The following is a 17,088-nucleotide window of genomic DNA, read 5'->3' on the forward strand; positions in this document are numbered from 1 at the left end:
AAATCCTGAGAGTAGTTTTAATATTTAGAAAAATAATTTAAGCTGATCTGAGCCACCACTGTTGTGTTCCAGTTCAACTCTGCTCTCTGTGGCATCCAGTCATCTTTAAGTTCATTACTGTACAATACAGTTTGTCAAATGCTAATTTGTAGAAGTTCTTTCAAATTTCATGCTTGCAGATCCCTTCTCCTTTATTTTTTTATGGTCTAAGGATATGTATCTTAAATGGGTGAGAGCCGAAACTGTTGTTGAACAGACCTCAGTGCTGCTGCAGCTGTGTGGTTCCTCCTGGCTCTCCTGTGGTTGTTTCTGCCCCTTATATTACGCCAACCTGCCTGTAATGGGGAAAACCATGAGTTTATTACTTTTTTCGGGTAGATTTTATTTTTCTTTGTTTAACTTGGTAAATCACCTTACTAGGTGGATTTGTACATTTGCGCATGCCATCTCAAAGTAGATGGAAGGAGCGCAGACAGCAATGGAATAGGGTTGGCATTACATTAGTGCTAACTTGGATTGGTTTATGCAGTTGAGAAGTGGTGTCCTTGGTTTGTTTCCTGTAATTCAAAAAAATAGTGAAGACTAGCAGGCACTCAGGAGACTGTACCTTGAACTTTCCTTCTTCTAGCTTCAGGGTTTGTCAGTGTCCTGCAGTCTGCTTCCTAGATTACCATGGAAAAATATAAATGTAGTAACTTCTGGTAGTGTTTGTGGCTGTTGTCGTTGTAGTGCAATTACGTGAGTTATTAATGCTGGGATTGCTGTTGCCTTTCCTCTGGGTGTAGAACAAGACACAGACCTTAGATCATTCTCTGGTTGTATATATTTTATTTGTGTTTTGGACTTGTGTTTTCTTGTGGTTTGGTTTGGTTTGTTGTTTTTTTTTCAGCAAGACTTTTTACATTTAAAGTTTGCAAAGGTAAAATTTGCTTAGTCTTTATTTCCCCATCTTCAGACATTGTCTTACCAGTTTGTCTCTGCATGGTCTCTAACTTGTTTTAAAAGTTGTTTTTAGAACATACTTAACTACTTAAGTATCTAACAAATTCCTGATAGATTTTTCACATGTACTGTATTTCTAATGAACAGAGCTTTTGGAGGAATTTTCAAAACTCAGGCTACCTGGGAAAGTAGTGTAGTGTCATAGCATGGCAGTGAAGGTTGGAAGAATGCTTTGTAGGTATGCACCGTTTTAGGTACTTTTGTGTTTTCAGCACAAATGTAAATACTGATTTCATGTTTAAAATTTGTCACCTTTATTTTGGATTTCAGGCTTTCTTTTAATAGTTCAAAAATCTTTCTTAAAATGCACATTTGTCACAATGGGAATCCTATGAGGCTAGATCTGTTTGAAATTGTAGGGATTTGGTTTATAGATAACATTGCAATCAAAACAGTTATATTATACAAAGGCAGTAGGATATACTATCATGCTTCCAATTCACAGCATTATTTAGAACTCTTCACCTAAAATTAGTTGTTAATGAAGTGTTTCAGCAGCTCTACATTTCTCTAAAATGGTCTGTTCTAACATTACCATGTTCCTATATCATACTGTAAGCATGCTGCATTAGTGCAAGCTGTACCTTAACCATTGTGCTGAATGCTATATAAAACACTGATGATGGAGTCTGCCTTTTGAGATCCAGCAATTCTAGATGATATACCAAGAGAAAATGCATGTGGAGGTCAGTGCCCATGTTTGGTCTCAGAAGTGCTGCTAGCAGGTCTGCTCTCAAGTTCTGAGCAGTGAGTAGGGTTTTGGTGGGTTGGATCAGTGCATAGCATGTGACTAACTTGAAAGTGATCTCACTTGCAAACTTCTTTTAGTAGGTGTGAGCAAGATAGACAGTAGGGCTTAGGTTGGCTTATGTAAAGTCTGGAAAACGAGTATATGAAGTAATTTTGCCTAAAGGACAAAGCGAGATGGTCCAGAGAGCATGCTGTAAAACTCTGATGTGGGAAAGAACAATCTCATGAATCACTCTGCTCTCTGCTTTCCAAATGAAATGCAGGAAAAGGTGTTCCATGATCTAGGTGTATGGGGAGAGAAGTACAGGGAGGAGTCAAAGATTGCAGGCGCTGTGATGAGTGAAGACAAACACGGCAGCTGCCTTGACCTGAGCTGTGTCAGAGGGAAATACACAGTCACACGCTTTCAGCTTGCTAAGGCCTGTATTGAGATCTTGTAAATAATATGGAATGACATACATGAGACCAAGAAATCAGATATGCATCTTCTAAAGAATCATAAATTTTGTCATGATTTGTGTTTTAGTATTTAGACAGCTAAGCAAGCTGACCTAAAAAAAAAAGTAACCCAATACTGATACTATGTTATATTTTCTATTTCTTGAGTTGCATTGTCACAGCATTTAAATTTGCTTTTTGTTTTTTGTTGATGAAAAGGTATCGCATAAGTAGCCTGGTTCTTTGCATCAACACTTTAAGTGTTGTTGCTTTTTGTAACTGTTAATTTTTCCCTTATGTATTTTTTCTCCTTTGTCTGATGTTATTTGCTTTGATGTGATGGCATTCTTTTCGGCTTGGCATTTAAACAAAAGTTTCTGATGTGTTTTTGCCATTGTGTGTCATAGCTAGCTTTTAACAGTTAATATAAAATTTAGCCTGACTTTTTTGTTGATTTTGTTCTGGTTTTCTACAGTGGACAGGCCAAAATCCCAGCAAATAAGAACTTCTGGTACCATAAGGCGAACTTCTTCTTTGGACACAATAACAGGACCTTACCTCACAGGACAGTGGCCACGTGATCCCCACGTACACTACCCTTCATGTATGAAAGATAAATCTACTCAGGTAAAAAGCTGTAAAACAAGACAACAGAGATGTTTCATATAATGGATGTCTTCCTGATAATACTTTTATCACCTGATCTGGAATCTTAGCTCAACTTAATTCTGAAGAAATGTGGGTTCACTTAGTTTTATTATAAATCTAAAGCCCTAAAAACAGGATACAGTAGTGTTCTTTAATCAGTGTCAATTCAATAACATGGTATGCAACAGATAATATTTTTATGCTTTTAGAAAACAGTTGCTAAAAATAATATTCTATATGTGGACAGGTCTGTTGAGGTTAAATAAGCAGATTTCAATCTCAGCCTTGTATCTGGTTTATTTTGAAGCTGCTATAACCAAAATTGTGCTGAGTATTATTTAAAAAAAAAAAAAGATTCCATAGTAGTAGTAGTAGTGGCTGCCAAACTAAAGATTTTACTAAATCGTGGTAATAACTCTGTGGGTCTCAAAAAGTGTATTCGGGGGGGGAAGGAGAAGGAGAGAGGTTAGTGTTAAGAAGAATTGATCAATTTGTCACTAGAGGGGAAGTCAGGAAGAGGAAGCTGGGAGTGAGCATGTAATGTGGTCTTGAGATGTTCCCTCTGCTGCTTAGTAGCAAGAAAGACAAACAAAAATGCTCTGTGGAAGAGTTGCCTTTTGAAGCCAGACATCAGAATGAGAACCTTACCTCCAGGTACAAAGGGAAGGAGATTATTTATGGCCTGATACCCTTGGATCCTCCTCAGGGCTCTATCCTTAGCAGGATAGAGCTATCCTCAGCCTACCTCTGGCAGATAGGCTGCTGCAGCATTCATAGTGCTCCAGTGCTCTTTGGCTAGAAGGCTGAACATTATTTCTTGCCTGATTGCTCCTCACGCTGGAGCTTGTTGCCCACAAAGAGATCACTGTCAAACAGGTAAAAAAATACGTAATTCTAAAAAACCCAAATTATTAGCATTCTTGGTTTTTCTGTAGTGTTATTAGGGTGTGGAGTAAGTCATCTGAGTTTGTGTTGTAAAATAATTTGGAAACTAGAAAGAACTATCTATTTTTTTATTATATTTTCAATCTACAGGCCATATAGGGATGGTTGTTAAATCTGTTTTCTATCTCTTGTGCCATGATTCTGGTCCATTGTTACCGAGGGTGTCCTGCAATGAAAAATGATACTTCTGTCATCCTACCTTTTGCTTATAACTTTCTTGTGCCATTAGGAATTGTTTTTAATGGAAGCTTATGTTGTCACAATGCATATGATACTTTAAAAGATCAAGGATTTTTCTGTCGTAACTTCACTTGTAGGTGTATAGGTTTTGGTTAGTTTCCACCGACTTGCAACACACTTGTCACCCATTCTGCCACCACTGCTTAGAGCAAATGCATCAGCTCTTTAAATTGATTCTAGGTTTTAGTCTTTTGTGTAATACTGAATTTCTCAGGACAAGTTAGAATGTATAAATAATTTTCCACATCTCTTTAAAATCTACTGTAACGCAACACAGGAAGTCCTCTGATGGAAGGATAAGCGTAGAATGCTTAGAAAAGAAAAAAGATCTGTCTATATGATCCAGAAATCCTATTTAATGAATTTGGGAATCTGATGATTAAAATTGTTCAAGGAAACTTTTAGAAACTGTGTTGGGAACCTTTAAGAAAATGCTGTCTTCATGTCCTACTAATTCATTTTGAAACCAGCCAGCCAGTTCTAGCAAAAAAGAAGAACAAGCAGTCATCTTTACTGTCATGAAAAATCTACCTAAAAAGCTCATAGTCCTTGATTTACTTCCAAGGTGCCTTCCTTTCACAATACTGTGACCATAATTTCCAGGCAGGAGATTTTCAGTTAACATGCTTTGTAGTTACTGTATTTCTTAACCCCTCTCTCATAAAACATGTATCCATATCAAACTTTGCAAATACCCTTATGAATAGAAAATGAACAATATTTAAACATTCACAGACAAACCTTTTCACTAGTTACAGAAAAGAGAAAGAAACTTGTTCTATAAATATTTAAGCTCCAAGCATTTGGCAGTAAAATTGCTTTCCTAGTGAGCTCAAGTAAGTGTTTAGGTGATTTGACCTGTTGGCTGCCACCCTTTGCCTCATTCAGAAACAAAGCTCAGGGAGGAAAAAAAAAAAAAAGTTTTACCTTTTCAGCATAATCAAATGTAACAGAGAGGAAAGGCAGTACTGTTGTCATTACAATGTGAAGTATTATTTCAAAGGGATAAGGGCAGGGAAGTTTCATGGTTCGGATTTGTGTGGATATCTTCTAACAAGTATTACATTAGCTGTCTTTTTATTCAAATTATGCAAAAATCAAGCATTTAGCAGTGTTTAAGTTCAGTTGAAAAACATGTGTCTTGACTGCTCAGGACTATAAGAATATGTAAAATGTAACAAGCATGGTGATTGGCACAGCAAATTCAGTTTTTTAAAAAATAAAGTGTTCACTAGGGAGGCTTGTACATAAATTTGATCACAAAATATTGACTTATGTTTTGGTTATGTGGGGTTTTTTTGTTGTTTGAGCTCTGTGTAATTTGAAGTATATCTAATTTCAAGAATTGAGGATGAGTTCCAAGTCATTGATAGGATGCATGCATGACAAATTAAAGTAAATTAAATTAAAACCTTGCTCTTTGCTTGTGTACCAGCACAAGTACTTCCATTACTTCATGTTTGTTGGCTAAGTAACAGTTTAGCTCATGGGACTTGGTATAGTTTACAGGAGCTAAAAATAATAACACTTCGTAGTTTAGCAGAGTGGAAGATGGTAACAAGCAAAATAAATAAAACCAAGATAATGAAAATCAATAAACCAATTTTTTTGTATGAGCGTGTTTCATTGGAGAATAAATTATCTCTTGTGTTACTTCTAAACTCATGAACTGTACTGTCAGTATAACCTACGTTGTAGGTGGAATAATTATTTCTCTCTTAAGGGTACTTTTTGTCCCTAATTAAACATTAATTTAAAATCCAAATGTTCTGCAGTTTCATGAAGGTGGTTATTATGGCTGTTCCAAGTTTCTTAGAATTCTTGTAGTTAAAAAAAAAAAGGCAGATTCTGATCTTCACTGTGATCAGATGAACTTTAATGAATTTTATTCCAAGTTCTTGTTTCCCACTTAAGTTCTTTGAACCTGTATAGTGCTCATGAATAAAATGTTTCTTCTTTCTCTGAAATTAAACCAGGATTTAAAAAAAAGAATTAAAAAATATCTTATTATTTAAATAGAGGAAAATAAGTTTGTTTTAGTTTCTGTTGCATCTTGGAGAATAGTAACCGTAGTTCATATTTCTGTGTCTCTCTTACCCATGGCAAGTGTTTTGACTGAAAACACTGAAGAGAAGTGACGTAGTTATATTTGCTTTTGGGAAAACATACTATGCATTGTGACATTTACACAATTCCAGATTTCTCAGAATTCTGCATGCGGTTATGCTCATCTCTGTGTGTGTGCATGTGCATACAACTAGCTGATCTTGAAGGAGCAGGAAGTTTTGGATAACCAAAGGTATGCCATTTTATTTAGTAGTGTTTTAAGTATTTCAGAAATGCAGGGAAACTTACTATTATATGAAGTTACTGTATGTGTTCATATACTTTGTGATCCCCTTCCCAATTTTCTCTGCTGTCCTACTTCCCTCTCGTTTTTGGTAAAATTTGAACTTTTCATTAAGGCCATTTAAAACTCAGTATAGCTTCCTTCCTCATTTTTTCTGTCTCTGTTGGGAGCACTGATTGAGCAATTTTGTATGCTTCCCCTTCATGCTATACGTGTAAGAATTTTCCCCTTCCTAGTGTAAGGAATAGTTCAATGTTGAAATGGTTATGCCTAACCTCAGAATCTTCAGAAACATTTGGATAATCATCATAGTTTATTAATATAATTATTTGGCAGTACCTAAATAATTTAAAAGATTTTTGTAAAATTAAAAACAAGGAGAGCTTAGGGATAAACATGTGATGTTGGATGTCATAACAAAGGTATTGCCAGTTAAAGTTCGTCTGTGTAATCTTTCTCGATCTAAATAATACAAAGAAAAGGACAAATGACCAAGTGGAATATGATTCAGTTATTTCCCTCACTGGCCCCCCCCCCAATTAACTTCTTAAACTGGATTTCAATATGCCTGGATATGCCTTTTTCATTGTATATGGCAATTACGTATTATGCAAACGGAAATGAAGAAAGTTTGTAAAATGCCTTTCAGAATTTTTACTTCTCTCTAATGTGAAGAATAATTCAGAGTTATTAAACTGGAATGCTTGGCTAAAATATGTTTTTGTTGTTCTTGTGTGTGGGTCAAGGCTTTAATGCAGTTACCTCTCATTAGTCACCTGAGTAATGTTTTGTTTTCTTTTGGGTAGAAATATTGTTGCTTGAAAATTAACATCATAACCCAGAAGGCTCCCTTACGTGAAACTTTTTTATTGGTGTATTAGTTATCACTGCTTTTATGTGATATTTTAATGACGTACTTTGAGGGGGAGGGGCCAAGGAGGAAGAGATATGTGTCATATAACTGTGAATTTATCATTCTGACTTTTCTTAACCTATCTGATGTTTAAGAGGAGTCATCACCTATAGTCAGATTAACTTGTAACTCTTTAGGCCATTTCTTTCTGTAAAATTTCTGGAGGGCCTTGGAATGCTTTAGAAACATATGAAGACTCATCAGACTTACCTTCTAGTGCTGTTGTTGGGTTTCTTTTGAACATGGAAGTTCTTCAAAAACATTATTGCTTCCCATGTAAATCCTAGACTTGCATTCTTAATCTTTGCACCCTTCCCCCAATCTGGAATGCAGGCTAGATATAGTAATTAGAGCTAAGGGCTGGCAATAAAATGTGAGATATTTAGAGTCATTCAGTCTTATTTTAGGCTTAGGTAGGTTGGTACTCCATGCAGTCATTCTGATCTAAATGAAGTGGAAAGAATGTAGGTGTATATCCCTGACATGGGTGGAAAAGCAAGGCAGAATTACCAAATACGTTGGAAGAAATGCTAATCTCTACAAGGATGGGTGAGTTAGAACAATGGTAATTGTGATTTACATTAAGACTGAAGAGAGCAACCAGATGTGGTGTTCTCAGCATGTCCTATCCCATGCGCATGCTTTAAGCATTGTGTCAACTGAAACGGGGACCATGAACCTTCACATTTCGAAATACCAACGATCCTCCTCTTGAAACTGCAATATGCGTTACTTAATGTTTTCAAGGTTCTCCTCCTAAAATGTTTTAAATCTTAGTTTCTGACTATAGACTTGCAGGAATAATCCTTCAGTTTCATGAAGTTAGTTCATACTTAAGTGATGCTGTAAATTTGTTTCAGCTCTGAAATATGACCAGTTTCACAGATAGCGCCTATGACCTCTCTTACTGTGTTTCTGACTTGAGACGCCGCAACTTTGGTTTCGTATATTGTGATTCAGGAATTTTTCTTCAAATACAGTTTTGAGTTAGTTTTTTACTTTTTTTTAATATGTTTAACACATGGGAAGTACACTTGCAGCTTCAAATGAAGACTTCCATGAATAAGGCTGTTTTGTAGAAGTTGTAAATAAAGATAAGAAAAAATTTTCATGAAGTGTGGCATATCAAGGGTGCTCTACACCCCCATCTTATTTGTGATGTAAATTACAACATTCAAGTGAGATATGAGGTACTCATACATTAGCTAAACTTAAAAGCAGAATTTCTGTTTGAATGTAACAAGTGTGGGGTTCTTTGTTTTGTGTGGGGTTTTTTTTTTGTTTGTTTGTTTTTTTTAAAAAGCTTTTGCTTGAATATAAGGATTTTGGGTTACAAACCCAAGACTTATCTTCATATAATGTGGGTTACAATATATTATAAGCAGCAATTTCTAGAGTTTGAAGAAGGCTGGCTTGCTAGAATATTCTAGTAACAGCTTATGTTGTGTTATTTTTTAACCTTTTTTCTTTTTTCCATCTGAATATAAATAGAACATTAATATAACATTGCTTGACTTCAGTACTGTGCTAAGAACATCATATAGTATTTGTAATCTAATACTGCAAATAAAATTGAGGGGCACAAATAGTCTGCTCCCTGTGTACTGATACTTGTGTGTATATTTTGAAAGGTTGTGACTTGACTCAATTTCCCAGAGATTGAAAGCAACTGTGTAATTCTTGTCTCAAGGGAGATAGTATTTGAGCAGAAGAGAGTGTCAAAGCATATTTGAGAAAGTACAAAATTTAGTATTAAGTGAATGGGTGTTTTATATTTGTTATTTTTGATTTCTGTTTAAATCCCCTGCAATATAAGGATTCCCACCTCTCTCTACTAACACTCACTAGTGTTGTTGATGAAGTCCTTCAGGGTGTTGCTATTAGTTTGTTTTTATTCTTGCCATCTGGATCAATATCTGTGCTTATTTAAAAAATATAGGCAAGCTCTTGCTTTCTACATAATAGGTTTTTTTTGGTTTTTGACAGTTTACTCCTCTTTGTTGGTAAACTCACTTTGGCTTTTTAGATACTTGATGGCTTTTCTGTTCTGCTTTTAGTGATCCCTGGTACACCTTCCTGCACTACAGGAAAATATTTAAGCATCTGAAATGCTTGTTTCTACTTCATCCTGTAGTTGTTCCCAAACTATGGAGCAGTGTTGTATTCAGAATACACTCTTGGGAAGATAAATTTTCAAATAATTCCCTTTGCACTGATGTTTTTCTGGTTTTGTATGAGGGTATGGTTCTAGCTGGACTTGGGATATAGTAAAATACTTTAAGAAAAGAGTAATTCAAATTGGAAAATAAATTGTGATAGATTGGGAAAGCCAATGATGTTGAAAAAAGAGCAAGTTTCCCCCCATTTTCTCTAGCTCTTTAGAAATCTGTAAGCCACTTCAGTGTTTAAAAAAAAAAATTTAAAAGCAAGACAATGTCTTTCACACAAAATTCAGGGAGGTGGTAAGTACCTAATGAACAAGAACAACTAATCATTTAGAAAATGGCTCCGCTAAAATGCAGAGTGAGTGAATGCACACAGAGGTAGCGCGTCTGTGGCAGGGGCTCTGCTTTGGGTGGTGAGAGTCATGGGTTGCCTGGCTGAGGGACTTCCATGTTTCCCTCACAGTTTTAAATAACTGTTTCAACTCTTCACTCTTGCTAATTATTTTTTTTTTTTCATAACCACATTATCTTCTGGCTTCTTCCCCAGACCCACACAGAGAGAGTCATAGAATAAATACACAGAACCCTAACTTCCATAAAGACTTGCTTTTTTCTTTCCTGGGAACATGCAGCAAAAACTTCATTACTGATTTTTCCCATTTTGCTTTCTAATGGCCCACACAGCTTGCGGGGCCTTTGGTGGAAGTATTCCTGGTGGTGTAAAAATGGCAGAGAAGAACCACCCCCAAAACCGTGGAAAATGCAGGGCTGGCAGAAAACACAAGTGGGATATGTAGGCCTATGCACACAAAGTGACTTAGCACATTAAATATTAGCACTTACGAGTTAGGTGCCGGGCTGTAGGCCATAGAATACTATGGCAGGGCAGTGATTATAAAGGTATAGCCTATGCTCTGACACTGCAGTTCAGTGCTGAATGGTGCCAGGCCAGGCCTGGCACGCTTGGCTTGAGCGGCCTGGCCCTGGAGGGCTGCTTCCACCTGCCTTCCCAGGGCAGCGAGGGTGAGGAGCTGCGGACGTTGTTTTTGTGGTGTTCTCCAAGGCGATGCCTGGCCTCCTTTCTGAGCAGAACAGCGTCCGCTATGTGTGTGCGTACTACAGAAGTTTCTAGACCCTAGAGAGGAAACAAGAGTAAGGCAAGCTATGGAGGAACAGGGTTTCTATGCATGAGAAGGGAGTCCTGCAGGGAGGTGGATCCCAGATCCTACCTGTACTGCTGGGCTGGGATCCTGTTTCCCTTGGAGAAGTATTAGCAGTGGTCCCCTCCCTGCCAAATTCTCATCATTTTCAGTGGTATAGTTTTATTTCTCGCAGCCTTATTGTGAAAGATTCAGCTAATATAAGTAGGAATTGTTGAAAAATAATATTTTATTTTTTTCACAAATTTATGTATGTGCCTATAGCTCTGATTTTTATATGGTTCATACCCCAAACTCTCCCTGGATTTTAGATGTCGCCATTGCTCCTCTGGCAGCTGGTGACTCTCTTGTTCAGAAATGCTGGTGGATACCCTCAATTTTCATAACAGTCTTGTGGTGAATAGGCACAGGAGCTGGGAGATCTGGCTTCCAGACCCTTTTCAATCTTTGGGGTTTAACTTTATCGCTCCTACATCCAAGGACAGTCCCCAAACTTCTGGGCTTGCAGACAAGGCTGGAAAAGGCCTGCTCTTCACTGTTCTGCTCGTGTAGGTCGGTGCCAAAAATAATAAAAGGTGTCTCAAACTCTGTATCAAGTCAGAGTTAGCAAGAAGGAATTGATTATGTGGCCCAGTGATTAAGGAAGACAGGTGGAAGAAGTGAATCCTGGCTTTTGGTCTCTTGAGTTTGTATATTTTTTTTAATCTTATGGTTTCTAAATTGTCTGCTGAGTGAAGACTAGAAATGGATGCCAAAGCGCAGATGGGAGTAGTCAGATAAGGTTTTTTTGTGATTGTCAGGCCTCTGATTCCTTCTTCAGTAGTGTGCATTGTCCTCACCTTTTGTAAATGAAAGTTTACAAAGCCTTAGTTTTCTATTTTGATTTTTTATGTATTGAGACTATTACTGCTGCATATCAGGTTCTGAAATTTATTCTTCATGTTTAATGCCTGAACTCTAACACTGCAGAAAGAGTAAAGCAATAATTTGTGCCAAAAGTTTTTCTTAACTGGAGAATTCAGTACAGTATATTTTCCTTTATTTTTTTTTTTCCCTCTAGACACCTAGCTGTTGGGCTGAAGAGGGGGCAGAAAAGAGATCACATCAGCGCTCAGCATCATGGGGAAGTGCTGATCAACTAAAAGAGGTGAGAAGTTTAGCACAGTGGAGCCTTTCAAGTTTTGATATGCCCAAGACATTTTTTAATCCCTATCTGGCGTCCAGGAAACTGCACCCTTTCCCTCCCCTCTGTTGCTTTTGAAACAGATTTCACCTCCAACGTAAGAGTTTTCAAGAGTGGTTGTTGGTTTATGCCTGTTGGATTTCCTCCCTTCCTACTACACAGTGTTGGCTGTGAAGGAGTGGCCAGAGTGAGTGCTGAGAAACCAGCTTGTTGTTGTTGCTTACTATTTTTTCTGTTCAGAGTTACCTTAGCTAGCTTTCTGTTCTTTTAATGCTGCTCTCCTGAAAGAGGCAAAGTGTAAATCAGTATGCTAGCATATTCTTGTTTAGAAATTTTGTTCAAGATTAAGGGTGGATATAGAGAGGACATCACTTTCACAAATGAAAAAGGAGGGTAAGCGTTGACACAGTAATGGTATGATTACTTGAAATGCTCGTTAATCATATGTATTTTGCTGTAGACTACAATTGTGACTAGAAGGAACCCACCAAGAATTAAGTGGATTTGCATCATGAGAAAGTAGATACAGTAAAATGATCTCCAGCTCAGCTGAAATTACAATATTTCAGTTTTTGTCCCAGTAAACTCCATTCCTCTAGCTCTGTCCAGTAGCTAATAACTGGCCTGCAGTCAGCCTCATGCCCCTGTCAGGAAGAGTGCAGCCTCTGTTCAAGAGCTACACCTTTCTTTTTAAGAAAAGAATCTTGCAGCATGTTCTCTTGGGGTGGGACTTTTCCGTGATACTCTGGGCTTTCTGCATCTTCTCTCCTGGCTCCCCGTTTAGTAAGACATTAAAAAATGAGAAGAAATGTGTAGGTTGTCTGAGGAGATGATGTTACTGGAGATACATAGTCTTCTTCTGGACAGACATTGATAGGAATAATAGTTGTCATAAGGAGTGATGTAAGTTTAATCACTTTAATTTTAAAATCAGATTTGACAAATATGGAATAATCTTGCATTCCAGTGGTGGCAATAGCCTCATTTTTAAAGATGAGGGCCTGGGCCAAAGAGAGATCAATCCAAAGAGGGCTGTCTGTTCCCATCTCATTGAGTACCTGTTATGAAACCCACCATAGCTGATTTATTAGTACAGGGGCCTTCAGTTGCCTGGGTGACTTCATTTGCAGCTGTGAGGAAGCACCCAGAATCACAGATTAAGTGTCCAGAAATTAGTGCAGAAGGAGTTTTGTGTCTGAAAAGTTTTGGCATAAACATTACTTACCAGCACAAAGGAATTGTAGCAGGGGCAGGAATAGCATCTGTATTTCCAGGATAACGCTTGCTTGCTTTTACTGGGAGACCATCCTTCATCTTTTGGTGGTTCCCTATCAAGTTCTGCAACAAGGAGGTTTTCTTCACCACAGGGCTGTGACTGTCAGCGATAGTGAAACCTTCAGAACGTAAGCAAGTCTCTGCCATTTGATAACAGTGATCCATTGTGTTAGGTTGCCATCCTTTTTATGGACTGACCACAAGAGAAAGATAAGAAACATGACCAATGGGTTTCATGGTTCCTTTCTGATAGAACACAGTCATGGAAAAAATGCGTGTGGAAAGGAATTGTTTCTCTCCAAATTTTGCAATGGTTGTTCACCCCAAAACCTGCCCTGTCTTCTCCAGGTTATAGTTCTTTCCCTTCCTCTGTCTTCATTTCTCCAGCTTCTCAAGCCAGTTTTCTTGTATTTTGTAGTTCCCCAGGTTCATAGTCCCAGTGTCATTCTGCATGCATTATCCAGATAATTCTCGTGGGTCTTCCCTTCCGTGACCTCTTGCTCATTTACCTTCCAGCTCCTTGTCTGTTCTGTCTCTCCATCATTTGGCTTCTGTTTTATCTGTGTCTTTTTCCTGTCCCTCACCTGTAAGTCCTGGTTCCAGTTTCTCTGTCTGGCTGCTTAATGCCTGTGTGGTGGGTGTTAGGAGTTTGTTCAATACCAACAGTATCTGTGCACTCAGTTTATTTGTGCCACAGTAATCAGCAGTTTCTGGAAGGAGAAATTCTCTGGGGCAGTTCTGTTGAAACTGTAAAGCCCAGTAGAGACAGAATTACTAGCAAATGTAGCTGCCAGTTCCAAACATCTTTCTTCAACATGTGCAAACTGAAATTTTTTCTAAAGCTTCACCAAATGTAAAGGTTTTTCCAAGGGAATAGAGGGGCACATTCCCAGCATAAAAGACCCCCAGACAAATGTTTGGCTTTTTCTTCCAAAGCATTGGACAACAGAACTTCCCAGGTAAAAAGCTACAATAATGTGGTTTAGCACATAAAATGGTAAAATTATTTCCACCCCACTCCCCCTTTCATTTTAATCTCATTCTTAAAACAAATCTAATACTTGTACTGAAATCTCTGATGGGAAGGGGATAGGAAAGCTGAGTGTTGCATGGTACACTTCAGAGAAAATTTGACAAAGCTATAGGCAGCTGAAAGCAAGAGCTTAAGTAATGGAAATAAAAGTGTCACCTCTCCTGGGCAACTGCATTTGTTATGAGTAACATAGGTAACACTAGTTCCGCTCAGCATTTTGAATTCTTTCCCATAGCATTTGACAGTAAACAAGTAGACAGCTTTTCACAGTTTCCTTGGCTTGTCTTAGCAGTTTGGATTCATGTTTTCTTGCTCCAACAATTAATGGAATGATTTTTAGCATGTATTTTTTATGTTGATACTGTAAACTAGCCAAATACTTGATGCATAGTTTTAATTGGTTTTGATAAAAGAAGATTGAATGTGCTTTTAAGTTTTAAAAAAAAAATGTTTTTTCCTTATTTTGCCCTTGAATTGAAATAGGTGGGTGTCAGCATTGAATCTGTCTAGCAGTGAAATAGGCAATGCTTGCTTTCTTGTACTGGGTCTATTAAAAAATATACAACTCCCCAGCTTTCACTATGCTTTGTGATGATAGAGTGTACCTTTTTTATCACCTCCTAACAAGATTTACTTTTTTTGTGCTGAAGGGATCTACTGCTTGTTTTTACGAGTCTTGAATACAACTACTTGTAAGATAATGCCAGACTGCTTTAACATTATTTTAATAGATACACATCTTGACTGGGAGATAAAGAATGCTATCAGAGTCTTTATACAGGACACAAACCAAGTAGTGATTTGAAGCACTGGTATTTTTTCCCCTTTCAACTTGAATAGTTAGTTTGGAATTCTGTTGAAGTTGAATAGGGACAATTTTAGTTATAGCTTACCCTGAACTGGAATTTACCCAGAACTGGAAAAACCCGGGATTTAAAACAAATGGCTTTCAGTTTGTGTATTTTTTTAAAGACGCATTTCAGACGGCTGAATTTTCACTTCCCTTAAGCACCTCTGTATGTTGTATCTGTTACACTGACACCAGCAACCCCCCGTTGGAAGGTTCCTTTTGCTCTAACAAAATACTTGAAAAGGACTTCGGAATAAAAGAGAATAGAGTATGAGAGCTTGCACTTCTTATGTGCTTTCATATACCAATCAAAAGATTGTATTCAAAGGTTTAGGGTGAATTTCTAATGCTTATTTTACTCTTTGACCGACTGGTTAACTTGTTTATTAACAAATGGTTCACGAATGAGTTAGAGCTTGCTCTCATTAATAAGGAGTTTGTGGCTTGTTCAGCAATAGGAAGTTACTATGTTGCACAGTCTACTTGTAGAAATACAGCCTATTAGCTGGTAAATATTAATGAGCATTTGGACAGGAATGGTGACGTGACATGTTCCTTCATATTAGTAGTCTGCATCTAGGTCTCTTCAAATGAAAAGTTATCACTATACTCAGCTTATTCCAGTGCTGTAAAGAACCGACCTAATTCGCTTATTTCTCAGGTTTGTGCCATTAGTTATATTAGACTGCATGCATATTACAGGTGGTATAGACAAGATTCATATTTATTTCAAGCACACTTCTAGCTGTAAAAATATTCAGCAAGCAAAAAATATAGGGCTTTTTCCTAACTTCTTGTTTGTTTAATAATTTTTGATGGTCATCTTATAGTTGGCTGTATGACAGTAAACCATCAAGGCTGAACTACAAGTTTGTGTCCTGTATGACTTGATGTAGGTTTATTACTGTTATGATGCACTGATCTTTGTGTTTTCTTGGGGTTTTTTGTTGTTTTTTTTTTTTCTTATAAATTACTCTAAAGTACGTCAAGAAAAGTGTCTTTCTGATACATCAACAATATTGCAGGGAACAGTTACAGGAAGAGGAAAGGCTGAAAACATTTTTGAAATGTGGACAGATGTGTGCTTTGTGCTTCCCCCCCCAATACAGTCACATGAGTACTTGCCAAATGTGAACGAAAGAATATAATTTGAAATTTACCACCATATATGTTTACAACTTGTAGTAGCAAAATAATTTTAAATAATTGTATCTGAATATTGGAAGTAGGGTTCAAATTGTGTTTATTCCTTGAGGAATTCCTTGATTTTTTTTTTCCTTCAATTTTTTTTATTTTCAGCTCTATCCTCTAAGAAAATGCCTGTATTGTATAATGAGAACTTTCTGTCCATCTTCAAGCTAGGTAGACAGGGAGAGCATTTGAATTGGTATACTAAAATCACTGTCATGTTTTATGGATCTAAGTGCACATACGTGCAAGGCTAAGGCTTTAACGTCTTCAACAACTGGATGCTTTAAAGGATACAGTTTAGATCTTTTTGTGATGATTTACATGTGCTCCTTAATATGATTCTGTATGCCCCAGTCACCTTCACGCTCAGTACTTGGGCATGTGAGGGAAATGGTGTCCCAAACCCTTTCTGTTCTTCTTAGCTGTCCTGTTAAAAAGGCATGGTTTGTTACTGCACTTTGTTACTGCACTTTTCTCCCCCAGCATAGCATGTTATTCCTTTTCTGCCTCGTCTTCCTAACTGAAATATTTGTATTGCTGCCCTGAATGGAGATCAGTGGCAGAGTGTATTTACACCAGTGTAATGGCTGGATCTTAAAGTACATATTTTCCTGATGCCAATCACTTGGCACCATTTTCTTTACATAGCAAATTCCTGAGCTCATATTACAGAATCACAGAATCACTAAGGTTGGAAAAGACCTGTAAGATCATCAAGTCCAACCATCAACCAAAAAAAAAACCCACCACCACCATGCCTATTAAGCCATGTCCCACAATGCCACGTCCACACATTCCTTGAATACCTCCAGGGAGGGTGACTCCACCACTTCCCTGGGCAGTTTATTCCAGTGTGTGACCACTCTCTCAGTAAGGAAATTTTTCCTAATATCCAGTCTGAATCTCCCCGGGCGCAACTTGCATCAGTCAAGTGCCCAAGAGACA

The 17,088-nt window shown here is 37.5% G+C and overlaps 1 protein-coding gene across 1 annotated transcript in view; it reads left to right on the forward strand.

Annotated features, from left to right (window-relative positions):
• The window catches only part of GLCCI1 (glucocorticoid induced 1), a 54,083-nt gene that overhangs the window by 17,242 nt on the left and 19,753 nt on the right, over positions 1-17,088 (forward strand). Inside the window, exons 2-3 of the mRNA XM_059818944.1 lie at positions 2,666-2,817; positions 11,672-11,758. Coding sequence (XP_059674927.1) covers positions 2,666-2,817; positions 11,672-11,758 — 239 coding nt within the window. The remainder of the gene's footprint in view (positions 1-2,665; positions 2,818-11,671; positions 11,759-17,088) is intronic.

This window comes from Gavia stellata, chromosome 6 (assembly GCF_030936135.1).
Source record: "Gavia stellata isolate bGavSte3 chromosome 6, bGavSte3.hap2, whole genome shotgun sequence".
Classification (NCBI taxonomy): domain Eukaryota; kingdom Metazoa; phylum Chordata; class Aves; order Gaviiformes; family Gaviidae; genus Gavia; species Gavia stellata.